The following is a 22,990-nucleotide window of genomic DNA, read 5'->3' on the forward strand; positions in this document are numbered from 1 at the left end:
CAGGGGGTGGATAGGGGAGCAGGAGCCGGTTGTGTTGCGGGGAGAGCCCGCGGGGCCGAGGCGGCCGCTCGGCGGGAAGGCGAGCGGCGGGGGAGCTGGGTGCTACCGGGCGGGGGAGGTGCCTGGCTGCCGGGTAGACGGACGGGCCGGGCCGGAGGACCGGGAGCTCTCGGGTGGTTCGGCGGGGCTGGCTGGCGGCCGGACGGGCGGCGGGGGTAGCGGGCCGGGGAGCCGGGTGGGTCCGCGCCCCTTTGGCTGTGCTGGGAGCCTGGCTCCGCCTCCCGCCGCTCTCATCGCCTCCTAAAATGGCGCCGCTGCCGGGATTCTTGGGAGAGACCCCCGAGCGCGGCCGCCATCCCGGGGCGGCGGGGCCCGGACGGAGGGTGCTGCACCGGCACCGGACCTTCCCCGCTGCCCTTTCCCTGCCCTCCGGCCTCCCCCGGGAGGGGAGAGCCGTGCTGCCGGTCTGGCCGGACCGGACGGTCCGGAGGGGTCGCGAATGAATCGACGCGACGTTCTCTCATGATACGGTTGAAATTTTAAAGCAGTCCCAAAACGTGTGAGTTGTCCCGAGGAAAAGAAAGGTTTATAGTGTCCGGTTGAAAACTACACGGGGTTAAGGGCTGCTGCTTGGATCTAACAGCTTTGATTTTTGTTTTTTTTTTTTTCCCCTTCTTAATATATAAATAAGCACAGTCGCATTAATACTCATTGGAGGGTAGGTTAGCTTTGGGACTTTGATTTCTCCAAGTAAGATTCTGGGTTTCGTGAAATCCACAGAATTGGCAGTTGAGATCCTATATAGCCATTTGTTTTTATGATGCCAGATTAAAAATGTTGAGTCTTGGATTTTATGGATTGTCTTGAATGAGACATAATTTAGAAAGGTCTTCAAATTAGCTCAGCATGGATAGCCTTTTAGAAATTCAAGGAAAAAACTGTTCTTGTAACATTCAGATGCATTTTCCAATAATATTCTAATTCTGGATGCAACTTAATAGTTGAGCAGTGTTTTTTTGTTATGGAAGGTTTTTATATGTTCATTCATATCTAGACAGAAGGGAGTAATATTTATGGATGATTTGGGCACTAGAAATTAAGGAATATGGGAAGTTATGGATATACTGGCTTTTAAAAGCTGCAGACCTGCCATAAGAAGTAATAAGAATATTATTAATTTGGCATCATGCCTTCAAACAGCATGTTGTTTTGGAAGCAAATTGTTTCTATAGGACTGTCAATGAATTTATTAAACGAACTTGCAGTGCTTTTGGCAAGGAGAGTTCTTGCTGGAGTCCAGATTTTAGTTGACTAGTATTGTACCAGCTTGAAATTTTTACCATTTGATACAGTTTCTGGATTTTAAATTCTCTTGTTAGCAAGGGGCAATGTCACTGCCTGTTTTTCATGCACATCTCGTGACAGCTGTCCGGCTTCTTTCTTGTATTGCTTTGCTGGAGAGGTGAGTATTCCACTTTTTATAAACTGGTGTTAGTACAGGCTCCAGAACACGGTATGAGCAGTGTGTTTTGTAAGGTTGTATGGTAACTTGCAGGAGGAAGGTTTGATAGGTGGGGAAATTAGAAATTCCTATTAGAAATTCCTTCCAGGAGACACTGTAGTCCCAGTTGTCATTGTTGTGCAAGACGACATTTTCATTTCTTCCCTGTGAAGAATGGAAATGAGGTGTATTTCTGAATAAATGCCTAGTTCTCCTCATCAAAATAATGGTTGATCACAAGGAAGGTCACAGAATGTTGTGTGTCTAACAGCTGTGTTTTGAGATGAGACCACTGGAATGCCTGAGACGCGTTGACCTGAAAAATACCATTTAGCAGCAAGTTGGGTGTCTGTGAGGCAGCTCCAGACTGAAGGCAGTGTTTCCCTGGGTAGTGTGATACTGTGCTTGAGGTGAAATTCCCTCTCTGCCTGTTTTGTGGTCAGCACTTTGCAGAATACACACACATGGCTGTTTACGTTAAGGAGAGACGATTTGTCTCTGATAACTACACGTGGATTTACTGGGACTTCCTACAAAGTGTACTTGAGTTACTACATGGCTGCTGATTCAAAGAATTGGAAATCAGCCCTCAAAGCCCTGAGTTTTCCATCACTTTGTCCCTTTGGGTGGGAAGTGTGTTTGTAAAAGCCCAATGCTTGTTGAATTCTGTGTCCCCCCTGCAGTGGAGGGCAGTGTTTGCTCCAACCTGTCTATCTGCTTGCAGCCCTCACTATCAGAAACTTTGCAGAGTTGTGCTTCATGTTTTGTTTGTCTAAAGTAGTTTTGTGGAGGTAATCAAGCCCAAAGGTTCTGCTTTTCCATGAATGTGTTAAAGACAGTGTTAAATATAGCTACTGTTCCACAGAAAAGATAAAGATCCTTTATACCTCATAGGTATAAACTGTCTCTCTTTATCACACTGAATTGTAGCTAGGGCTGTTTGATATAAAAAAAATAAATATTTGTGAGGGCTTTTCCTCCTTAAGGCTGTTTGATTGGATGATGATCCTGACTGGTATTTCTTGATCTGCTGGGACTCCCATGTGTGCAGACTGGTGCCTGTCTAACAACAAGAAGCCTAAGGGCTCTCTTGTATTTTGGTATTGATATCTAAAGAACAAACCAGCTGTTTACAAACATGATAACTAAGTGTGGCCATTAGTGCTTCCCAGTTACTTTCTTAGTGCCTGGTTACCTGGATGATGGTGGTAACTGGGCAGAAATGTCTTCTAAGTCTAGGAATAATTTGTAACTATGAATAATACATAATACTTAGATGATTTGGGAGAAAAAAAAGAACCTTTGAGTGGCAGTTAAGTTATTCTAAACTTAATATGGGCTGAATATCTTACGTTACGTCAATGCCTGACCAATTCTGTCTGCGTTCTGTAAGGATTTAAGTGTGAATTTTGAAGAAGTGTTCAAAACGTACACCATGTAATCACTGAGTATCAGCAGTGTTTGTCCTGTAACACTGAATTGTTTGTTGCCAGTTCTCTGAGAACAGAGGAGAAAGGAAGCCTTTATTGCCAGGTGAGGGTTTTTCTGTTGGCCATTCTGAATTGAAGGATGCTGGTTTGGAGTACTGTTCTTTTTTCATCATTTGTGAGCGCAGAGGGAAGTGGTATTGTGTCCTCACTTTGCAGTATAAATGCCCTTTATCACAGGGATGGGTGTGCTATATTGCTTAGGAAGGGGGGATGGCAGTCTGAAAGCACAAAAGAGTGAGTTGAATTTCTGGATAATGTTCATTTAATATTTCAGAAGATATCTAGTGCAGGTGGTAGGAGAGGTATTGAAGTCTCTCCTCTTACAGCAGCCTGTAATTGTAAGGGTTTGAACATGGCATCCAGTTTTTGGAAAAAAATGATAATTTGATCGCATGTGCTGTGTAGAATGTTCAAGGTTCTTTTCCTGTGTACTTGAATTACTGGTAAAATAAATCTGAATAGCCAGTACTGCTGTGCAGCTTTTTTTTTTTTTAACCTAATGAAGGGTTGATAATGGTAAAGGCACTCAGGTGACCTTAATCTGAGCCTTTGCTCCTTTGCTTGTGGTCTGTAACAATCTTGGTTACATTTGCTTTTTGATCTATCACCAGTTCTAATTTTTGTAGTATAAATGTGTTTCTAGGCTGTACTGTTCTCTGGTGTGTACCTTGTCAGTGGTGTATTTTCCTGACTTTTTTTATCCTGTTGCAGAACTTCCACCTTTGTTTTAACACCAGCTCTTCCAGGTTAGGTTTGCTGAGACTCGGTGCAGATGAGAACTAACCAGATCTGCAGGTACCCACTGCAGCTGTGTGATCTGCTTAAATCCTTCAGTTTATGTTATGTGTCTCAGTTCTGAGAGGGCAGTATGTAAGTATGTAAGCTTCTGGGTCAGAAAACTCCCCCTGCAATAAAAGTCCAGATCCTCCAGTGGACAGAACTGGCAGGTTCCCTTGATCTCAGTTCCTGTGTTTTAAATTGTTGGTGCCCAGAGGTGTCTGCCCTGCTTCTTTTTCAGTTCATGTTCCCTTCTGCCTCCTCTGCTGTTTGGGAGTTACCATTCTTAGCTGATTATTTTTGCCCAGAACTCTTTTGAACTGTTCCCAGCCATGTTTGCAAGGACCTTTCCACTAACTAGCCCTTGCATTCCCACAGCTTTACATGCAGCCATCACATATGAGTGTTCTTCAAGCTTGCTGTAAATCAACCAAACCTCTCTGTCCCAAGAGAATTCCCAGCTAGTTAGAGTTTCCATGTGCTGGGCTGTGTATTGGAGAGCTTTGTGTCCCTCCACCCTGACAGAACAAGAACATGGGTCTGGAAGACACTGTTTCAGTTCCTCTGTGCTCCTACATTGGCTTTAAGATTCACTAATAAGGGAGCCCTTGGACTACTGCCAGTGGCTGGAAGAGCCTCCTTAGTGGTTCCAGGGGCTAAGGGAGATGGCTAAGATGGTTTAGGGCATTTTTCCTCCTTGTCCATTGAACCTACCCAGAGATCAAGCCATTGATGATGGGTACATTTAGTTACACCTTCCATCTCTGAAGAGTTACAGGTATATTGTAAAAAGCTTTTTGTGACATTTTAATAACTGTGGTTTTGATTATTCTGGAACACTTCCACAAAAAAAAAAAAAAATCCTTTCATTCCTGCAGCTGATCTGCTGCTTTTTTTTAATTTTTTTTTTTTGTAACTGCTGCTAATACACAATAGAAATTGCCTCTTTATGCAAAAGTCTTTTGAAGTGTCAACTTTGCCAGCCTTCTCACCTACCTAATCCTGATTATACATATAACACTTTGATGTGCCTGTAGGAGTTTAGTGTTCTGTGTACCAATTCTTGTAACATCAGCAAGTTTCTAATTTTTTTCAGTTCTGTGAAATTCTGTAAATTCAAGTTGTGCTGGTGTGGGTTCTTTTGTTTGTCTTTAACTACAACATTAGTTGTGATGAAAGGGGAAATAACTTTTGTGTTATTTTAGAAGTCATTTTGAGCATAGTTAAGATAGCAGAAAGAACTCGGAGCAAGTTTCCACTTCAGTTCTACCAGTTAAAGGCTCAGGACATGGATGAGGCTTTACACTGATGTCCTCTTCCAAACCTACCTGTGCTCAGATCTGGTGAGAGTGCTGCTTGGTGATTGCTCCCTGGCCATTTCCAGGTAGTCATCCAGGCTGAGTGTAATAACCCAACCTGTCTGGTGGTGTCTGGCATGAGTTAAGGTGGCCTTGCACAAAAGGCCATCTGGAGGGAATCAAAGGAGCAGTGACTGAATTTCCATCCTCTCACAGGGACCCTTAAACACTACACCTGGATTCAGTAACACAGTTGTTGTCCTCAGTTCCTTTTCTTTAGGCAGTGTGTTAAGCTGGAAGAACAGTTTTATTTTTGGCTAAAGAATAAATACTGGAGCTCAGCTGCTCATTAGTCAGGTTTCCAATATTGCTGCTGGGTATATCTAAGATACTTTCCAATACAGGTGTCACATGCTTGCTAGTTGCTTTTGAAATGCATTTCTCAAGTTAGACAGATCTGCTTGCCCCAGCCCCCCCTGTGAATGGAGCTGTTTGAGCAAAAAGACTGAAAGCCTTTTGAATTTATCTGCAAGTCTAGCTTCATGTATCAGGCACAATTAGTTTGTCAGTAGCTTTAGCCTAGTTCTTATTTTTAACAACTTGACTGATAGGAAATTAATTCAGCTTGCTGCTAAAGAGGGGACTGCAGATGTAAGGGATCAGCTCCATGCATTACTACTGTTGCTTGTGTATCTTGGAACTCCAATCTAGAGAGGAAAACATCTGAATTTCATGAGCTGTTTGACTGCCTGTATTTTTAAAAAGAATTTTCTAGACTGTTGTTCTTTGAATTCAGATTTAAAGACACTAAGATCTTTTGTATAAAGCAAAATAATGACATTGGAGTTCTTTCAGAGGAGCTCCTTCCTATCCCCATTTTCCATCTGGTTTTGTTAGCTACTGATACTTTAATAGCAATTCCCCTTTGCTACTCCCAAACCTGCCTCTGAGGGAAAGAATACTCCTTTCAGCTGCACTGAGGAGGCAAGGCTGCTAATGATTTTTCCAAATTAAATTATTGAGGGGACTATTGAGGCTATGGAGGTGTCAGTCATTTCTTTGTGATACAAAGGAATAGAGGGTTATTTGGCAAAAGTTTACTGCCTGCATGCTTTCTTGTAGACCTTCTAGATTTTCCAGGAGAAAAAGGAAGGTGATTGTTTCATTTCATCTTGCATGCAGTGCTGGCTTTAGGATTGATCTTTTGGTTAGCTGACATCTTGTGATTAATTGGTCACTCTTCTAACCAAATGGACATTAAAAGAGGAAAAGAGCAGTGGAGCTGGTGAGCTGAAAGAAGAGTGCTTTGCTGTGTGTTGTGAAGTGCAAAGCTGATTGTATTTTATGCTTTTTTGTTAATTGCTTGCTTTGTTGTGTGACAGAGTCATTTATACGTAAGCTCCTAAACTTTCATTTTGTGCATTTTGAATTAACACACACACACAAGTTTTTGTTGTGGTTCTGTTTGCCCTTTTCCTTGAAAATGAAGGTCTACAAATGTGTGGTGACTACATGGTGACACATGTTCTCAGGAGCTGCACTGTCTTTGGCCTGGCATCCCTTGTTTTTCCTTCACTGAGTTCTAAACCTTCCCTAATGCTGTCAGTGAAATGGAGGCACAGGAGCGAATCAGATGACCAGAATCAAGCAGGTTGGTTATCTTCTGTTTCAGCCTTGGAAGAGTATTTGGAGGCTGATGTGAGGATGGAAATCCTGGTTTTACTTCCTCTGCAATGCAAAATAGTTAAATGTCACTGAGGAGCTTTGAATTTCAGCTTTACTCCTGCTTACACATTCACATTGAACTCCTTAGTGGATTCTGAAGTTCAGCAGAAATCCTTTTCTCATTAGTGTCATGTGTAATTTGACTGCTCTTGAACCTTTTCCACAGAAGGGTGATCTTGGAGGCCTCATTTATCTAGTTTTGTTGAAAATGTCAGCCAGTGAATGAAAATACTTTTTGCTTCAAAAATGGTGAGCCCATCTTTGACCATGCTTTCTTTTCTCTGGAAGCAAAGGGTGGGGGCAAACTCCTAAACTGAAGGAAACAAATGGATGCACTCTGCAGAAGACTTGCTGACTGTAATCATGACTTTGCTTGGACTCTTCCAGGCCACGATGTTTGGCCAGCTAAAACCAGTATTCACCCCAATTAGCTGATCATTGTGCCTTTAGTCACATCCTGTGCAACTTGATGACAGGAAATTATAGGTGTGGTTTGAAGTCTTCGATCTCATCAAAATGTCTTTATGGTAACTACAAATATTTATTTTTTTTCTTGGTTACAATGGATGCTTCTCAACACACACTTCATTAGACAGCACAGTGGGTTGCAGGTGTGAGTTCTGGTCTGCCAAGAATGACACGTTACCATCTGCAGCCATGACTTTGGAACTATGTTGTCTAATTAAAATAATGATTGTATTTCCTTTACTAAGTTCATGTTAATCTTTTGATAAGTGCTTTCTAGCACTGCTTCTCTGCTATGCAGCTGTTTCAGACATGGTGTTATAATTCTAAAAAGCCACGGTCATGTTGCTGCTTTTTTTTCCCCGTTTTTTTGGTTTTTTTTTTCTCTCTTATGTGTCCCAGAGTTCTTCATGGTAGATACTTGATTGGAGCTGTCACAGCTCCTGCTAGAATGTATGGATCTAAGAAGGTGTAGGACTAATTGAGAAATAACTGGGGTGATTTGGAAACATCATGGAATTTAGGTAGAGATTATTATACACAGGATTTTTCAGAAATGGAGGACTTGAAATTAGTTCTGTGAAGCACATCTGAGGATATACTCTGAAAATGTGGGAAACTGGTTTGTCCTTGGTGTAGAATGAGTTGAGACACAGGGTGGTTGGGTGAGAGCCTCTATGGCTCTTGACTCCAAGCCTTAATCTGTGGCATATTGGATAAAAATAAATGCAGAGAACAAGGGGAAAGAGGAGATGCTTCTGGCTACTTGCAAATAAAATTGTGCAAATCTAAAAATCATAGACAGTAGCTTTAATAATCCTACAATTTGGAAAATTTTTATCCCTGACTGTTCATTATTTTATAATGAAATGCAGAGTTCACACTTGGTTGTTTTGTTGTTAAACAATGAAGCTAATAGTTGTATTTTAAGAACAGCATTTTGCATAAAAGATGGGCTTTGTTCTGCTGCCTTTCTTCACAATGCATTACTGTTTGGCCATCTAGATGATGTGTAGCAGTCCAGGAATATTTTAATTCTTAAATGCTAGGTTGTATTTTTATGCAGTACTTCTTGCTTTACAATAAAATGGAAAATTGTTGTTTTCTTGTGTGTTTACAGCAGTGTTGTCTTTTGGATGTTCAGGGATTTTAGAAGTTGCCTCTCTGCAGCAAAATGGCTGAGTAAGCCAGTGGTTCAGATATCAAGTAGGAACAAATTCCAGTCACTGTGACTAAGCTGAAGTGTATCTGATGTGTGCTTATTGTTAGAACTTGGAGATTGCTCCAAGTAAAATAATGACTTATCACCTCAGCAGTTGTTGTTTATGACAGCATTTTACTTCTTATATTCTTCTTGTACAACTGTGGCTTACAGCTACCTGTTTTTTTTTTTTTTCCTGCATTAGACCTTATTGGTGCTTGGCTGTAAAATTGGCATGTGTCAGTTTCATAGATTGAGTTATTTTCAGTCTTTAAACCCATCGCAAACAGATACAGATTGATGTAGGGCTGAAAAATAATTAAACTGGCTTGGAGATAGTTTTAATTGCAATGTAGTATGCTGTTGACATATTAATCTTTTTAAAATCATAAAATATTGACAGTGACTTAAACTTTCTGTGGCTTGGGTACTTCTGAGGTTTAAAGGCACACGGGTTTGGGGTTGTCTTAAGAATTGTTAAGAACTGAAAAAAGCCTGAGAAAGAAGAGCCCTAACAAATGAAGAAAAATCTGTTTCAGAATTGTGTAACTGTTTATCCTGGTGAGAGGCAATGAAACCTGGATGTTTCAAAATATTGGTGTCAAAATGCTGCCAAGGTATTGCACTGTCACCCTCCGAGGCAATAGGGCACTGGGGTTTTAAAGTACCAAGAATCCTGTGTGTGGCTTTCTCCCTAGGGTGGTTTGACCAAGGGGTTTTCTGTCACTTGAAGGCTGCTGAATGTCCTTGTCCTGAGGAAGTGTAGGAGAGCTGCTGGTGGGGAGCTGGGAGTGTCTGAAGGAAGAGATTATGAGAATGGGCAATGTGGAGGATGAATGGAAGGTGATGTGGCTGAGCAAGGAACATCATCCTGGAGCTTGGGAAAGGATCAAGGGAGAGTGGAAGGATGAGATTGCTCAGGGCAGTGTGTGGTCCAGTGTAGTGTCAGGGTCACAGGTACTGCAGCAGTATTAGTGATAGCTGAACTGTGAAACTTGGGTTGTGAAATAGAAATACTATGTGTACTGTTGCCTCACCAGCTTGTGTTTGGGTTGTGTTACGGGTATTAAGTTTATTTTTGCGTTGCCCTTTTATAGGAACATGATGTGGAAACTTGGGGAATAGTTGATAAGCTACTTGCTGGTAGATTGCTTTCAGGATGGTTTTTTTTCCCAGTTTCAGCTCTGCTTAAGTTCTTCTGTACTTCAGTGAATGTCACTGTCACTGCTGGGGGACATGGTAAGGGTGTAAGAGGGCTGAGCAGCTCATGAGGCAGTACTTGATGGAACTTGTTTCAGAAAGTGGAAAATAGTGAAATCCCTGCACCAGCATTCCTCCTCAGTGGGGTTTAAATAGAGATTGCTGTTTTGCAAGTTGACCTGGAACAGTCTTTTTCTATCAGAGGAGCTGTCTGACCTATCTATGTCTTTAGTCATATGCATATCTGAGGGATTTAATATTTCAAAAACTGAGGAAGCAGCAACTCTTGCTGAGAACTGTGTCATTGTTTTAATCTTGGACTGCATAAACACTGCATACTTTGAAAAATAAATGTTGCATTCTTTGTGCAGTGATTCCAGTGTGTTAAGAAAATACAGCACTGGAAAGCATTCTAATTAAGAGTAGATCCTGAAGCCCTGTAAGTATTTATAATGTTCTTTGTCAAAAGGTGAATTAAGAAGGCTAATGCTTCTGAATCCAATAGTGTGTTGGAAGAGGCTAAAGCTGTTAAAACACCTTCAAAACATCCGGTGAGTGTCACTGCATTAAATGAATGTCAGTCAGGCTATCTTAAAATAAATCTACACTTTTAGACTCTACCAGGAGCCAGCAGTGACCTATCTTTAGCACTAGGCAGGGCATGAGTGGAGGCTGTCATATGAGCCTGACTTTCAGTGTAAATGTCTGCAGAGTGAGTTAACTCAGTTGCTCATGCTCTAACACCTAAAGCTCTCTGCTGTGCAGGGTACTTGACTGTGATTGCATTTTTATTTCTTTCCAGTGCTGAATGAAATGTTGATTAAATTGTGTTGCTGTCACTTCTCTTGCTATAGATGTAGTGACAAGCCTGGACAATGTGCACAGTGTGACCTCTTTCAGGGATGTCACTTGCTGTCCAGGCTTCACGGGTAGGGTAGAAACTTGGTTACAGCAGTGTTCCTTCATATTGGCTCATGTCAGTACCCAGTATTTAAAAGACTGTTTAGATTTTCATTTCAGATATTTTTTTCCTAGCCTTTTAAAATCTTAAGCTCTTCAAATGATGATTATTTTTTTCTATTGTCTCAAAAAAGACTCCCCAAATTAGTGTGGTACTTTAGGTGTCAGGTTAGGGTTGAGAAAATTAAAGAAAGTGACCCTAAAATGGAAGTGTTGTTGCTTGTACATCTGTCTCGTTACACTAATGTAGTCAGTATGGCCTTTGGTGCTGTTTCTTCAAGTCTTGTAGGCATCCTGGGTTATAAAATAAAATACAGTTTGTATGTATTCTCTTCTCATTCTGGTAATGAGAGAAGAAAAAAAAATTTTAATAGCATTGGTGCTTGAAAGGCACAGAAATCTTTGTAGATGATAACTTGTAAACTTGTTTCTATTTATATTTCTAATATACTCTTGATTTAGAAAATTATTGTGGCATGTGTCTAGTTCAGAGAAGAAACTGTAATGACTGGCAGTGTGATTAAGGAGCTCTTGCATTATTTAAAAATTACCTTTTTGGTGCTATACTTAGCTTGAACTCCTTCATAGGAGGTGCCTTTGTCTGCAACTTTCTTGTACCCAATTTGTGGGGGGAAAAAAAATGAGGCCAAAGATCTGTTTCTTCCCTTTGGCTTATAAAGACAACTCAGTGTTGCCTGTTTGTGCTTAAACACAAAACTTGTTCAGAAAGCTTGTGCAGGTGATCTGCCAGCTCTGCAATTGCCCTTACCACTGGGTGTTAGTTCTGTTCTCCTTCCTGCTTCTGTAGGACTTTGCTTCTGCATCCCAAGATGGATGGATGGGTGGTGGCAACCTGGCTTCTGAAGCAAGATAATCTGGGTATAACTCCTGGGGAGCTTTTGCTGGCTGTGTTTACCTTCCTGAGGGAGTCTCAGTTTTGGCCATGTCTCAGTTCAGGCTTTTGGAGAGTTGGAGATAAGACACTGGCATGATTTTAGATCTGATTTTTCCAAATCCTTGTGAACTTCATCAGTTCCAGCAGTGGTGATCATTGTTTTATGCTTCATGGAACTATTGTTCTAGAAAGTCTGAAATGTTTTTGTTTAAGACTGGTAGTTAATATGAAAATGCCTGTCTTGGGGAGAGAAAAAACCCCACAAAAATAAAATTCTGCTGCTAATACAGGGCAGCATAAGGCAAAAAAGTTTTTAAATAAAGACACTTTAATCCCAAGTACTTCAGACAAAGAAGGGACAAGAGTTGATGAAGAGGGCAGGTGTGATCTTGAAGTGATAGAGCTTAGTTGCAATAAAATGACTGTTCAGAGCCCAACTCACAATTTGTGTGTTTTTTGTTTTATAGGCTAAAGAAATTCTGACAAAAGAATCCAATGTACAAGAAGTGCGATGTCCAGTCACGGTCTGTGGAGATGTCCATGGACAGTTTCACGACCTCATGGAACTTTTCAGAATTGGAGGCAAATCACCAGACACAAACTATTTGTTTATGGGGGACTATGTTGACAGAGGCTATTATTCAGTCGAAACAGTCACATTGCTTGTAGCTCTTAAGGTAACTTTTCTTCTCTGCTCTACAGTTCTGTATATATAACATACATCATAATTATCCTGACTGCAATTAAGATCTGTAATGAATTGTATTGAGCTGGTTCTATAGATACAAAACTGAATTGTTGCTATCTTAGCTTTCTAAGATACTTAGGAAAAAACCCAAAAACTAAATTTCAGATGAGAGCCAGGGTAACCTTTTCTAAAGTGAGTGCTCTATTTATTTTATTTTTTACTTGCCCAAGTAGCAATCTTTAAGAACTTGCTCAGAGATCAGCTGAATGCACAGGTGAAGTCAAGTCCACTGAGAACAGTCAGTAAATTTTGGTATTAATCTCAAAAGTATTTGTCAGCTGAACATGTGAATGAATCATCACTTCTTTTGTCAAAGGCTATAATTGAGTATAAGCCTTGAAAATAATTTGGTTTTGATTGCTTTATTGACACGTGATGGTGAAGAGTGCAAATTCAGTTTTTTGGGGGGGAAGATGTCCATGTTTTGATGATTCTAAAGTAAACTCTTGTGTTTAGGTTCGTTACCGTGAACGCATCACAATTCTTCGAGGGAACCACGAAAGCAGGCAAATCACACAAGTATATGGTTTCTATGATGAATGTTTAAGAAAATATGGAAATGCAAATGTTTGGAAATACTTCACAGACCTTTTTGATTACCTGCCTCTAACTGCCTTGGTGGATGGCCAGGTATGTTGAAAATTAAAAAAGAAAATATTACTAGTTATAAAGGGAGCTATTAACACTGTGTTCTGTCAGCTCTCAGCTTTAAAGGAATCACTTGTGTTTTTTCTCCTAATAATTTGCTCTAAATAATTACCCGGATATAATTAATTAACAAGAGATACTTCATTGATCTTAACTCTTCCAGATCTTCTGTCTACATGGTGGCCTCTCCCCATCAATAGATACACTGGATCACATCAGAGCACTTGATCGCTTGCAGGAAGTTCCCCACGAGGTACTGAGAAAATACTTCTCTAAACTCATGGTTTGATTCATGATTCAGCATAGATTGGGTACCTGAATACACAAGCTGAGAATGGAATTCAGAAGAACTTAAATATGAAAGTCTTGTCTTTCTGTACGAGGCTCTTGGACTCATTTTGGTTTAAATAAAACATGGGGGGAGGGGGATGGTTTTGTCTAAAGTATGAAATATTTTAGTGTGCCTAGGATCTCCACAAGTATCACCCCTTAAAGAGCTGGGAGGTGAGAACTATTTCTGTGAAAGTTCTTCATGCATATTAACTTGATAGTATTTCCAGTGTTAGCAGCACTAGCTGTTGTAATTGCTTGTGGGTTTTATTTAGGTCTTGAAGTTGTGCAGGCTGTGTGAGTGTAGGTGTTTTTACACTTCATTTCTGAAATGCCTTCACAAATCTCTTGCAGGGTCCAATGTGTGACTTGCTATGGTCAGATCCAGATGATCGTGGTGGCTGGGGAATTTCTCCTCGAGGTGCAGGTTATACATTTGGACAGGATATTTCAGAAACCTTTAACCATGCTAATGGCCTTACGTTGGTGTCAAGAGCTCATCAGTTGGTAATGGAGGTAAGCAGGAGATGGTTGGTGTGTTAATTGTGTATCCCCTGTCAGAGGGGTGTGGATGGTGTTGTGGAGTCTTCCAGAAACTGTTTTGGCAGTATTCATGCACCACTAAAGGACTTTCTCAGTTCTACAGTGGAGTAACCTTTATTTTGGCTTTTTTTTCCTGAAAATTTATAATAACTGTAAATACTTCTGTAGTAGCCATGTTACTGCATTTCTGCATAGACTAAAAATGTTTAAAATATAAATGCTGAGTCTCTTGATAAGAAAATTCACAGAAATATTGATGCCTTGAACAAATGAAGATGTATTTGTCCTTTTCTACTTTAGATGTGTGTTTTTGTTCTTAGTCTTTAGGTAGCCATGATAGTTAAGATTTTTAAATGTATGTCTGGATTCTGAATCACAGCTGAAGATTCACAATAGATTGTGTACTGCAGAATTGCTGCTTTTTTATTTTTTAATTTTTTAAATGTTAATACAGTGGAGAATTTCTGCTGGTGTGGTTTTTTTTAATCTATTTAGCTCATGCTTACTAATAAGCAGCAACATATGAAGGCCTTTTTCTCTCTGGATATCAGATAAAGATACAGCCTTCATCTTAATTAAAAAGCCACCTAAGTTTTTTGCATGTTAAAAATCCACTTTAGTAGTGAGGTGATTATGTGGAATACAACAAATTAACTTGCCTGTCATCACCTTTTTTTCTTTCCAGGGGTACAACTGGTGCCATGATCGGAATGTAGTAACAATTTTCAGTGCTCCAAATTACTGTTACCGTTGTGGCAACCAGGCTGCAATTATGGAACTTGATGATACTCTAAAATACTCCTTGTAAGTATGTTTAAAAATGAGTTTTACATCACCCATTTTTAGGCAGTTGCTGTAGCAAGATACCACTTAGTTGTTGTCTTAAGGTAGGGCTTTTCCCTAGATGTTTTTAGGAGTTGAAACAAATGTGAAATTGTTGGGTTAGTGGCATCTAAAGTCTTGGAGTCAAATATCTGGAAGAATTGTTGACATCTTCTCTGTCAGATTAAAGTGAGACTCCTTGGTTTTGTTTTCCATAATTGGAGTTTAATGAAATACTGCAGAGGTCAGTCTAGGGCAAGAGACTTCTGGAATCCTCAGATTCTTAGATCTTAGGACGTTAGTTTTTAAGTTGATAATGAACAACATCAACTTTGCTAGTAAATGAGGCAAAAGCATTGTATAAATTACTCACTTTTACTGGAGAATTCAACTTTTCTAAATGTGTACCAGTGTTTGACCAATTTCTGGGTCTTAAAGCTGAGGTTTACTTCAGTCCTCAGTAGTAATCATAAAGAGGAGGCAGAAATATGGAGATTAAAAATGGATACAATAGGAGGAGTGGAAGAAGTTGAATTCTGGAAGATGTGAATTGATTGCAAATACAGAAGACTTCCATGCTACTGTGTTTCATGTCTAAAACATACCTGAATGTACAGCGAGCTGTTGCATTTTCAGTGATTTCTGTGCTCTGTGGTTTGATTGATTCCTCTGCTTTGCAGTTTGCAGTTTGATCCAGCACCACGCAGAGGTGAGCCGCATGTTACTCGTCGCACCCCAGACTACTTCCTGTAAAGAGATTTTAGCCCTGTACAGTATTGCCATGAACCAGACGTTGACCTGAAGAAAACGGGAAGAGCAGCAACAGTAACTCCAAAGTGTCAGAAAATATTTAACATTCAAACTTTGTTTTCACATGGACCAAAAGACGTGCCATACTCAAATACAAAGCCTCTTGTCGTCAACAACTGTGACCACTTTAGAATGAACCAGTTCATTGCATGCTGAAGCAACATTGTTGGTCAAGAATCCAGTTTCTGGCATAGCGCTATTTGTAGTTACTTTTGCTTTCTCTGAGAGACTGCAAATAATAAGATGTAGACATTAACACCTCGTGAATACATTTAACTTTCCATTTAGCTATAGCTTTATTCAGCATGACTGTAGATAAGGGTAGCAGCAAACAATCATTGAAGCTTAAAGAACATTTTTAAAATAAGTACCAAGGCCTCATTTGTTCTGAAACTGTTTTGTTTTATTTTCAGGGAATACTGTTTAATTTAATTGTATTGATTTTTTTTTTTTTTCCAACCACACTCAGTTCCCTCTTCCACTCTTTGCCCTTCCATATTGTCCCTTGTAATTGTCCAAGGATAGTGAATTACTTTGAACAGAACTGTTTTTTTCTGTAAAACAATGTTACTGCAGAACAGAGCTGCAGAGTTTTTCATAATAAACTTGTGAACTAAGTATGGAAAAATGTCAAATTCTAATTGCATCTCAGGTCAACTGTGGTTTAATAAACTAATGTGTAGCTGGATGGGTATTATAAACTTACATAGCAATTTCCACCTGAAATAACTAAAACACAGGTGATTGTAGAGTGCTGGAAAACTCTTGACCTTTTGAGTTCTGTCCCAGGGAGGTGCATGGTCATTAATGTCATGGAGCTGAGGACAGAGCTCACCTGACACTGACGTGTTGCTCTCTTTCCCTCTTGGTGCTCTATTCAAACATGGAAGAATACAGGAAAACTTCAGTGACTGACCGTGGCTTTTTGTCAAGTGTAAATCCAAGTTATTTACAATGTGGGTGCTAATACTTCAAATAATTTTCTGAAAAAAAAGAAGAATAAAACCAGTTTTCTAAATATTAAAGGAAATAACTTGAAATTAAGTACCACCTGTATTGCCCGAGCTTCCCTTCTGAAAAGAAATTGGTATTTGTGGTTTCTGTTAACTTCTGGTCAAATAGTTCCTTTCTCCTAAACTGTTACAGGATTCAAGTCCCAATTGGACTGTGTTCTTCAAAAGAGAACTTCAGATTTTATGCCTCCTTAAGGCTTGTTCCTGAAGTTAATGGGCATATCCTGGCTGTTGTTTTAATACAAGACTCTTAATATTCCTATTTAACACACTTCAGATCCCTGGAACACACGGTAGACTCTGCAGTAACATGGAAATGTCCAACTTAGGCCTGCTCCTAGACAGTGTTTGGGGCTTTCTTGCCTTTCTGCTGGAAAACCAGTGAATTCTCATCAAGCAGTAATTCACACCTTTTCTGAAAGGCTTAAGGAGTTGCTTTTTTTTTTTTTTTTTTTTTTTCAGCAAAAAATCAGATTTAGGTTGGGTTCCAAATGGTTTTTGGAGAGTGCTCAGTCTTCTGCAGTTTGATCTTGTAGGGGAAGAAGTGCACACTAAACAAGTGCATCTGAAGTTCAGTATTGTTTGTTTTGGTGTTTTTCTTGTTTGGTTTTTTCCCAGCATATCAGGAGTTTTTGATTGCTATTAAAAAAACAACCCACCACCACACCTTTTGCTATAAAGAGGAGTTGACTCTAAATGCCTTTTCTTTGCCATTATCTGCAAATGTTTTCATAGCTAGAACTTTGCCTTCATTGACACCATCCTTTCCAGAGTAACTATTTGCCCTATTTTCTGCTTTCCCTGGTCCTTCTATCTCCTGCTCTGGAGGGGAGCAGCCAGATATCTTCAGTGTCTGTACAAAAATGCAAGTGGTTGGTGGTGACATCAATGGAAAAGGTTGAAGGTCACTCCAGGTTTTGTGCTTTACCCTTGTAATTAAGCTGGGACTGATTGCCTGAAGATTTCGGTGAGAATATCAAATTGTGAACACACAATAAAAAGTTACTTTGAAGATTGGCCACCAAAGCAGACTTGCCAGCTAAAAGTATGTTTGGAAGAGTCAAGAGGAGGAGGAAAACTTCCAGTAGAAATAACAACTGTCTGAATTACTAGTAGCTTAAAGTTCAGCTGACCTAAACTTCTTCACCTTGTGCTGAATTCTGGCTGCAGAGAAGTGTTTTAGTGTTTGCACTTGGGTTTGGTCATCCTTGTTGGTGTTTCCTCCTTCACTCTAAAGACTGGTAAATTCCAGTGGGATGTGAAACAGGAGTAGCTGGAAATCCTATCTTGTGGGAGTTAAATAATTAGTGTTTTTTAAAGCAGGATGGTTAAACCCCATGGTTAGTGAGGAGGGATGATGCTGGGATTTTGACTTGTCAGAAGGCAGGAATGAATCTTGACACTTTCCTATGAACCACTCCCAGAACTTCCCATTTTTTCTTCCAATTTTTTTCTTTTTCTGAAAGTCATTTTCATAAAGTGATTGTTGAGGGTCTGGAACAAAGTCTTTGGCAATTCAGAAATTCAGCCTGAATCTTAAAAGATTTCCTCACTACAAAACCATTATGCAGGTGCTGGGTTTATTTTGGACCTTTTTCATAGTTGAGTAAACACATCCCTCTCCCCCCCTTCATCTTCATTTCCTTAGGAACCGTGGAAGGCAGCTCTCCTGCCAGAGGAGCTGTGACCTAGGTAGCAGGAGGACAATGTGCTTGTCTGGAAAAATGGGTCTGTAAGAAGAGGCAAGTGTGAGCAAATCACAACTTTGAATTTCAAATTAGATGCTGCTCCAGATTCAATTAATTGAAGGTGTGGTTCCACTCTCACCACCTCCTTATGCACTTGTCACACGTTCATTTATCACTTTTTAATTGTGTTTGCTTTTTATCTGAGCAGTCGTGGAAACTTGCCATATGTTTCAAAAGGTTTTGCACAGGTGAAATGTTTTTGAAGTCTTGTAGAATGTGTAAGGTGCCTTCTAAGGGGAGTACCAGTTCTCTACAAGTTCCAGGAGAAGGTTAAAAACAGGTAAAATGTTATAGAAGTTTTTCAGTACCCAGGAATAGACTAAAAAGGGCCTGCAGAGTAAGCATTCATGAGTCAGCCTACTGTGGTTTAAAGAAAAAGTTATTTTAGTGTTCTAATTCATTTGGCTGTGCTCCTTTTGGATGAGAATAAAGACAAGCTGCTCTCTTGAGCAAGGGACCAAAGTTCTTTGGCATATATACAGGAAAGAAAAGGCTGAAACAACACTTTTGGTTTTAAATTAAGCAGTGCTGCCTCTTTTAGCCTTTTAAAAACTGCTGTGGTTTAAAAGCTTTGTTCTTTGAGATGGGTTGAACTAGAGCTCTTGCTCTCTTAATTACTATGGTGAACAGGGCTTCTTTTGGATGAAGATTAAACTAATTGCTGGTGGTGTATAAAATCTGAAACACTAACAGTACCTAAATATTCTGTGTATGTCATTGACCACCATGTGGGAAACAGAAAACCAGGCTGGCCATGAGAGCTTTTGAAATGGGAGGGCACTGGGACAGGTTGTTATTTAGTGCTGTGAGCTTCCAAGGCTGGGATAGAAAATGTCACAGCTGTTTGGGTCCTCTCATACAGAAGTCAACATCTTCCTCATCAGATTTCCCCCAAACACAGCTGTTTATTTTGGAGGGGTTGTTGTTTTCATTTCTTTTTGTTTATTTGTTTGGTTGGTTGGTTGCTTTTGTTGTTATTTTTCACTAAATATACAAACTTGTCTGGATTATGCATTTAAAACAGAAGTGAAGAACTGTCAAAGAGGGCTGTTACTGTTTAACTGCATGATGGATTGGGCTGAAAGGCTTCAGCTTGGCTCCACCTGCCTTTGTTTCTCAGGAATATGAAAAAACACCCACCACCACCCTGCCTCATCCTCAAACTTGCTGTGAAAACCCCTTCTTTGTTGCAGCTGTCAGTGTGAGAAGTCAGAGATCACTGCTCTCTTTTAAAGAGGGGGCTTGTCTGACAGGATCCTGCGGTGTTCGTTCTGCACTTGACCCACTTTGCAGGCAGCTTCTCTCCTCCAGTGTCCTCAGGGAAGAGGAAGAAGCAGGGACCCCTGCTCAGGAGGGAGGCTGCTGGGATTCTGCTCTCCTTTCTGTCCCCTCTAAGTGTAGCTTGACCATCTCGAAGAGCCAAAAAAGTGGCATTTCCCCCCTCCAATCTCTTTAAAATTCTTGCCAGCCTTCTGAAATTGGCTGTATTTAATCCCACATGGTGTCAGAACCAGCCTCGAATCTGCTGGGTTGGAGTTTGAACTAAGGCTGAAGATCAGTGCTGTGAAACCTCTTGAAGACAAATTAGTTCCCTTGCTCTCAAGCTTGATTACCAAAGATCTTCACAACTTTATTACACTGTCGTAGTTCTTAAACCAAGTCCCCTCCTCTCATTCAGTCCATGGACTCGATACGATCGGGGTTTTTTTGGCGGATGGGCCTTGCTGGCTGCTCTCCCACCCCTGCCCTGGTGCCTCCGCTCCCTCGGAGCGATCCCCGGCGCCACCACGTGGCAGTGCCACCACTGTGCCATCACCGGGGTGTCGGGCCGTGGCTGCATTGCCACCGGTTTCTACCTCTAACTCTGCAGCCCGAGGGGGGAGGCTCTGACCGGCAGCACCTTCCCCAGAGGCTGCGGGGTCCAACTTTGGCTCCTGAGCAGCCCAAGGGATGCGAGGGCACAGCTGGTGCCAAACTTGGTCTGTGTGGAGGTGGAGTGAAGGTGAGGTTAGAAAGTAGATGCTGTAAATACACCCCAAGTAGGTGTGCTGCTATTTCCAATCTTTTTTTTCCCCCTCCCTATCTTCTATCTTGAATCCCTGTTGTTATGTAAGGGGAATGGGAATGTTGCTAGAGGAAGAAAGAAGCAGATAAGAAAATAAAACAGTTGGTTCCTGCTTGACAGGATTTGGTTATTGAGTTCTGTCCATTGGTGCTCACTGGACACTCAGGCAACCAATGGGTTCAGCCACCCACTGGCAATGCTGAGGGACAATTTGGGTGACAAAAGACTCCTCCTCAAGGATATTCCTGTAATACAAACCTTGATGAGGTGGAAACACAATCACTGTTTTCCAGAATTGTACTGAGAACAAGAACATTCCTCTTCTGCAGTGTCCCAAGATTGCTTTTAACAGTGGCCCAAGTCTTTGAGCTTGGCAGTGTCTTCCTACCACCTATCTCCCATGAGTAATTCTGATGTTTTCTGGTTTTACACTGAACTGGTTAATTTTTGGTTTTAAATTCATTGATGTGGTTGGTTGTTTTCATTTTTTCCCCACCTTTTGTATTCCTGAAAAAAAAAAAAAAGCAATAGGATTTTTACAGCAAGTCTCATCTCAAGTCTACATGTAGATTAGGTCCTTGTTCAGACTGGGGGGTCACACCTCATGTTCCTCAGGTCATACCTGGCTCTCTCTGGTCTTGAGACCTTTGAGTCCAGCCCCTGCCAGCCCCCTGTACTGGATCAGGGAATCCAGGCTGAGTTTTGTGAAGTTTCTGGTTGGAGTCAGTGATCTTAAAGGTCTTTTCTGAACTAAATGATTCCAACTTGTCAAGGGAGTGGAGATCTCTCAAGCCTGGTTCTCATGAGGCTTTGACAGTCCCACACCTCTCTCATAGTATTGACAAATGATCAATGTCTTATCTCTATAGACTCTAAAGCACCCCTGGCAGAAAAAACCCACCCCAACAACCCAGTTTATCTGTAAAAGTGGAGAGTATGAAGCGTTTGGAGAGGTGGGAGGCACTGTCATTTTTGCCTTAAACAGCCAGAACGAGCCCCAGGGTATGGAGCAGATGCAGTGCAGGGGCTGGCAGGCTGCTCCCTGATGTTCCACCCTCTGCCCCCTGCGGCTGCTCCGCTGGTTTCACCCGCAGCCCCGCGATGCTGTTTGTATGTAGGTCAGAGCTCTTCTGGCTTTGACGAGCGTTAAATCACGCTGGCACTCAGCAGGATCTCTCCCATTTTTCAGGTGTTTGCTTTAATGTTAAACTTCCCCCATCCTCCTTCAGGTTCTCAGTGGGAAAAGGCCCCGAACTGTCATTTACTCGGGGCTGGGACACGCTGCAATTATCTGGACTGTTCAGGGTGGCAGCGCTCAGGTTTAGCAGTGTTCTCATTGCAGTGATTACCTGCCTGCCTAACAATTGAAACTGGGCCACCCATTTTCTTAAAGAAAAAAAAAACCCACCATGTTTTTTGCCTCACAGCTTTTTTAAGGGATGAGGGGTTTTTTGTGTTATTAATACCGACTCACTCGCAGGACTTGGGCTATCAGCGCTGCAGCAGCTGCTTCTCCAGGACAGATAACAGCAAGCACCAGGGCTGGCTGGGCAGGGACATTGTAGGAGATGTGGGGCACAGCGGGAGGCGGCCTGCCCGCGATTAGAGCCTATCTGTGACAGCCAGCTGCCACGGGGGTTTATTTGGGGGGGAGGGAGTAGGGTGTTTTTGTTGTTTGAACTTTCCCAGACTTCCAATTCGACAGCTGAACTTACCCACGGACTGAATGTTCTCCTTTAGAAAGCTGTATCAAGTAGAAAGCTCATCATTAGCACCACTTTGAAGCAAAACGAACGCAGAGATTGTGATCAAGCAAATCCGTGCTGCTTTCTGCCCCTTCCTTGATGTCACTGGATGTGTCTTGTGCAGAGAGCAAACCCCATCCCCCCGCTGCTGAGCCTGATTTGCAGTCTGAGAGCTTCTGCTCACTGATCACAAGCCAAATCACAACCCTTGCTCTTTGGCATCACCAGGAAAAGGGGATTTAGGATTTGCAGATATCTTTTCCACATACCACCTTCTGCCATTGTCTGATCCTCCAAACCAAGGAATTTTAATAGAAGCTAAGAAAAGAACATGTAAGGAAAATAAAGGCAGTGTTTGGGTTTTTTTAGAGCAGTCAATGTGGTTCTGAGTGGTGGAGTATGAAAGGGAGAGACTGAGGAGGAGAGGTAAATGTGCTAATGGTACAATTAAAGGCCACATCGGGCACAGTTTGGAGGCTTCACACATCTGTGTATGTGTGATGTATAAATAAAAATGTATAATTACACCCTAATGAATGATGAAGAGACAGCTTATCTGGTTGCTAATCCCAGGATGTTTGAGGAACCTCTGTTAGTGTCAAACTCTACTGTCTTGTCACCTGGCCTCTTCGGATGCTCTCTCAGCTGTCAGAAGTCCCACTGTAGCACATCTCACAGTGGGGAACAGCAGTTCAGGCTGGAAGGGATCACGAAGGCCTCTGGACCATAATCTGAATTTAGGTTCATCTTCTAGGTCGGGTTAGGTTGCTCAGAGTCATCTTCAGGTGTGCTGTAAGTAACGAGCTGCTGAGCATCCTACATCGGCTGCTGCTCATGGGTTTCCACTTGATGAGAGCAACCTATTGTTTTAACAATTTGACATTAGCCGTTTTTTCCGGGTCGTTTTTTAGTTAAAATGTCTTCTGCTGCCTCAGCAGCCGCTGGAGATGCCGTGTAACTGTATTTACACGCCAAATGACACCAGACAGAATCGGCCTTGCCCAGC

General features: G+C 41.4%; 1 protein-coding gene across 3 annotated transcripts in view; it reads left to right on the forward strand.

Moving 5' to 3' along the window:
- PPP2CA (protein phosphatase 2 catalytic subunit alpha) overlaps window positions 1-16,041 on the forward strand; it is a 20,812-nt gene extending 4,771 nt beyond the window's left edge. For 2 of the 3 annotated variants that reach the window (XM_030458865.1, XM_008495476.2), the window contains exons 2-7: window positions 11,980-12,189; window positions 12,717-12,890; window positions 13,072-13,161; window positions 13,593-13,754; window positions 14,467-14,585; window positions 15,284-16,041. In XM_030458865.1, coding sequence (XP_030314725.1) covers window positions 11,980-12,189; window positions 12,717-12,890; window positions 13,072-13,161; window positions 13,593-13,754; window positions 14,467-14,585; window positions 15,284-15,356 — 828 coding nt within the window. In that variant the 3' untranslated portion in view covers window positions 15,357-16,041. Of the gene's footprint in view, window positions 1-348; window positions 560-11,979; window positions 12,190-12,716; window positions 12,891-13,071; window positions 13,162-13,592; window positions 13,755-14,466; window positions 14,586-15,283 lie in introns of those variants that run through there. The other variant, XM_030458866.1, reaches the window with a different exon arrangement.
- The last annotated feature ends 6,949 nt before the right edge of the window (window positions 16,042-22,990 follow it).

This window comes from Calypte anna, chromosome 13, assembly GCF_003957555.1.
Source record: "Calypte anna isolate BGI_N300 chromosome 13, bCalAnn1_v1.p, whole genome shotgun sequence".
NCBI classification, from domain to species: Eukaryota; Metazoa; Chordata; class Aves; order Apodiformes; family Trochilidae; genus Calypte; species Calypte anna.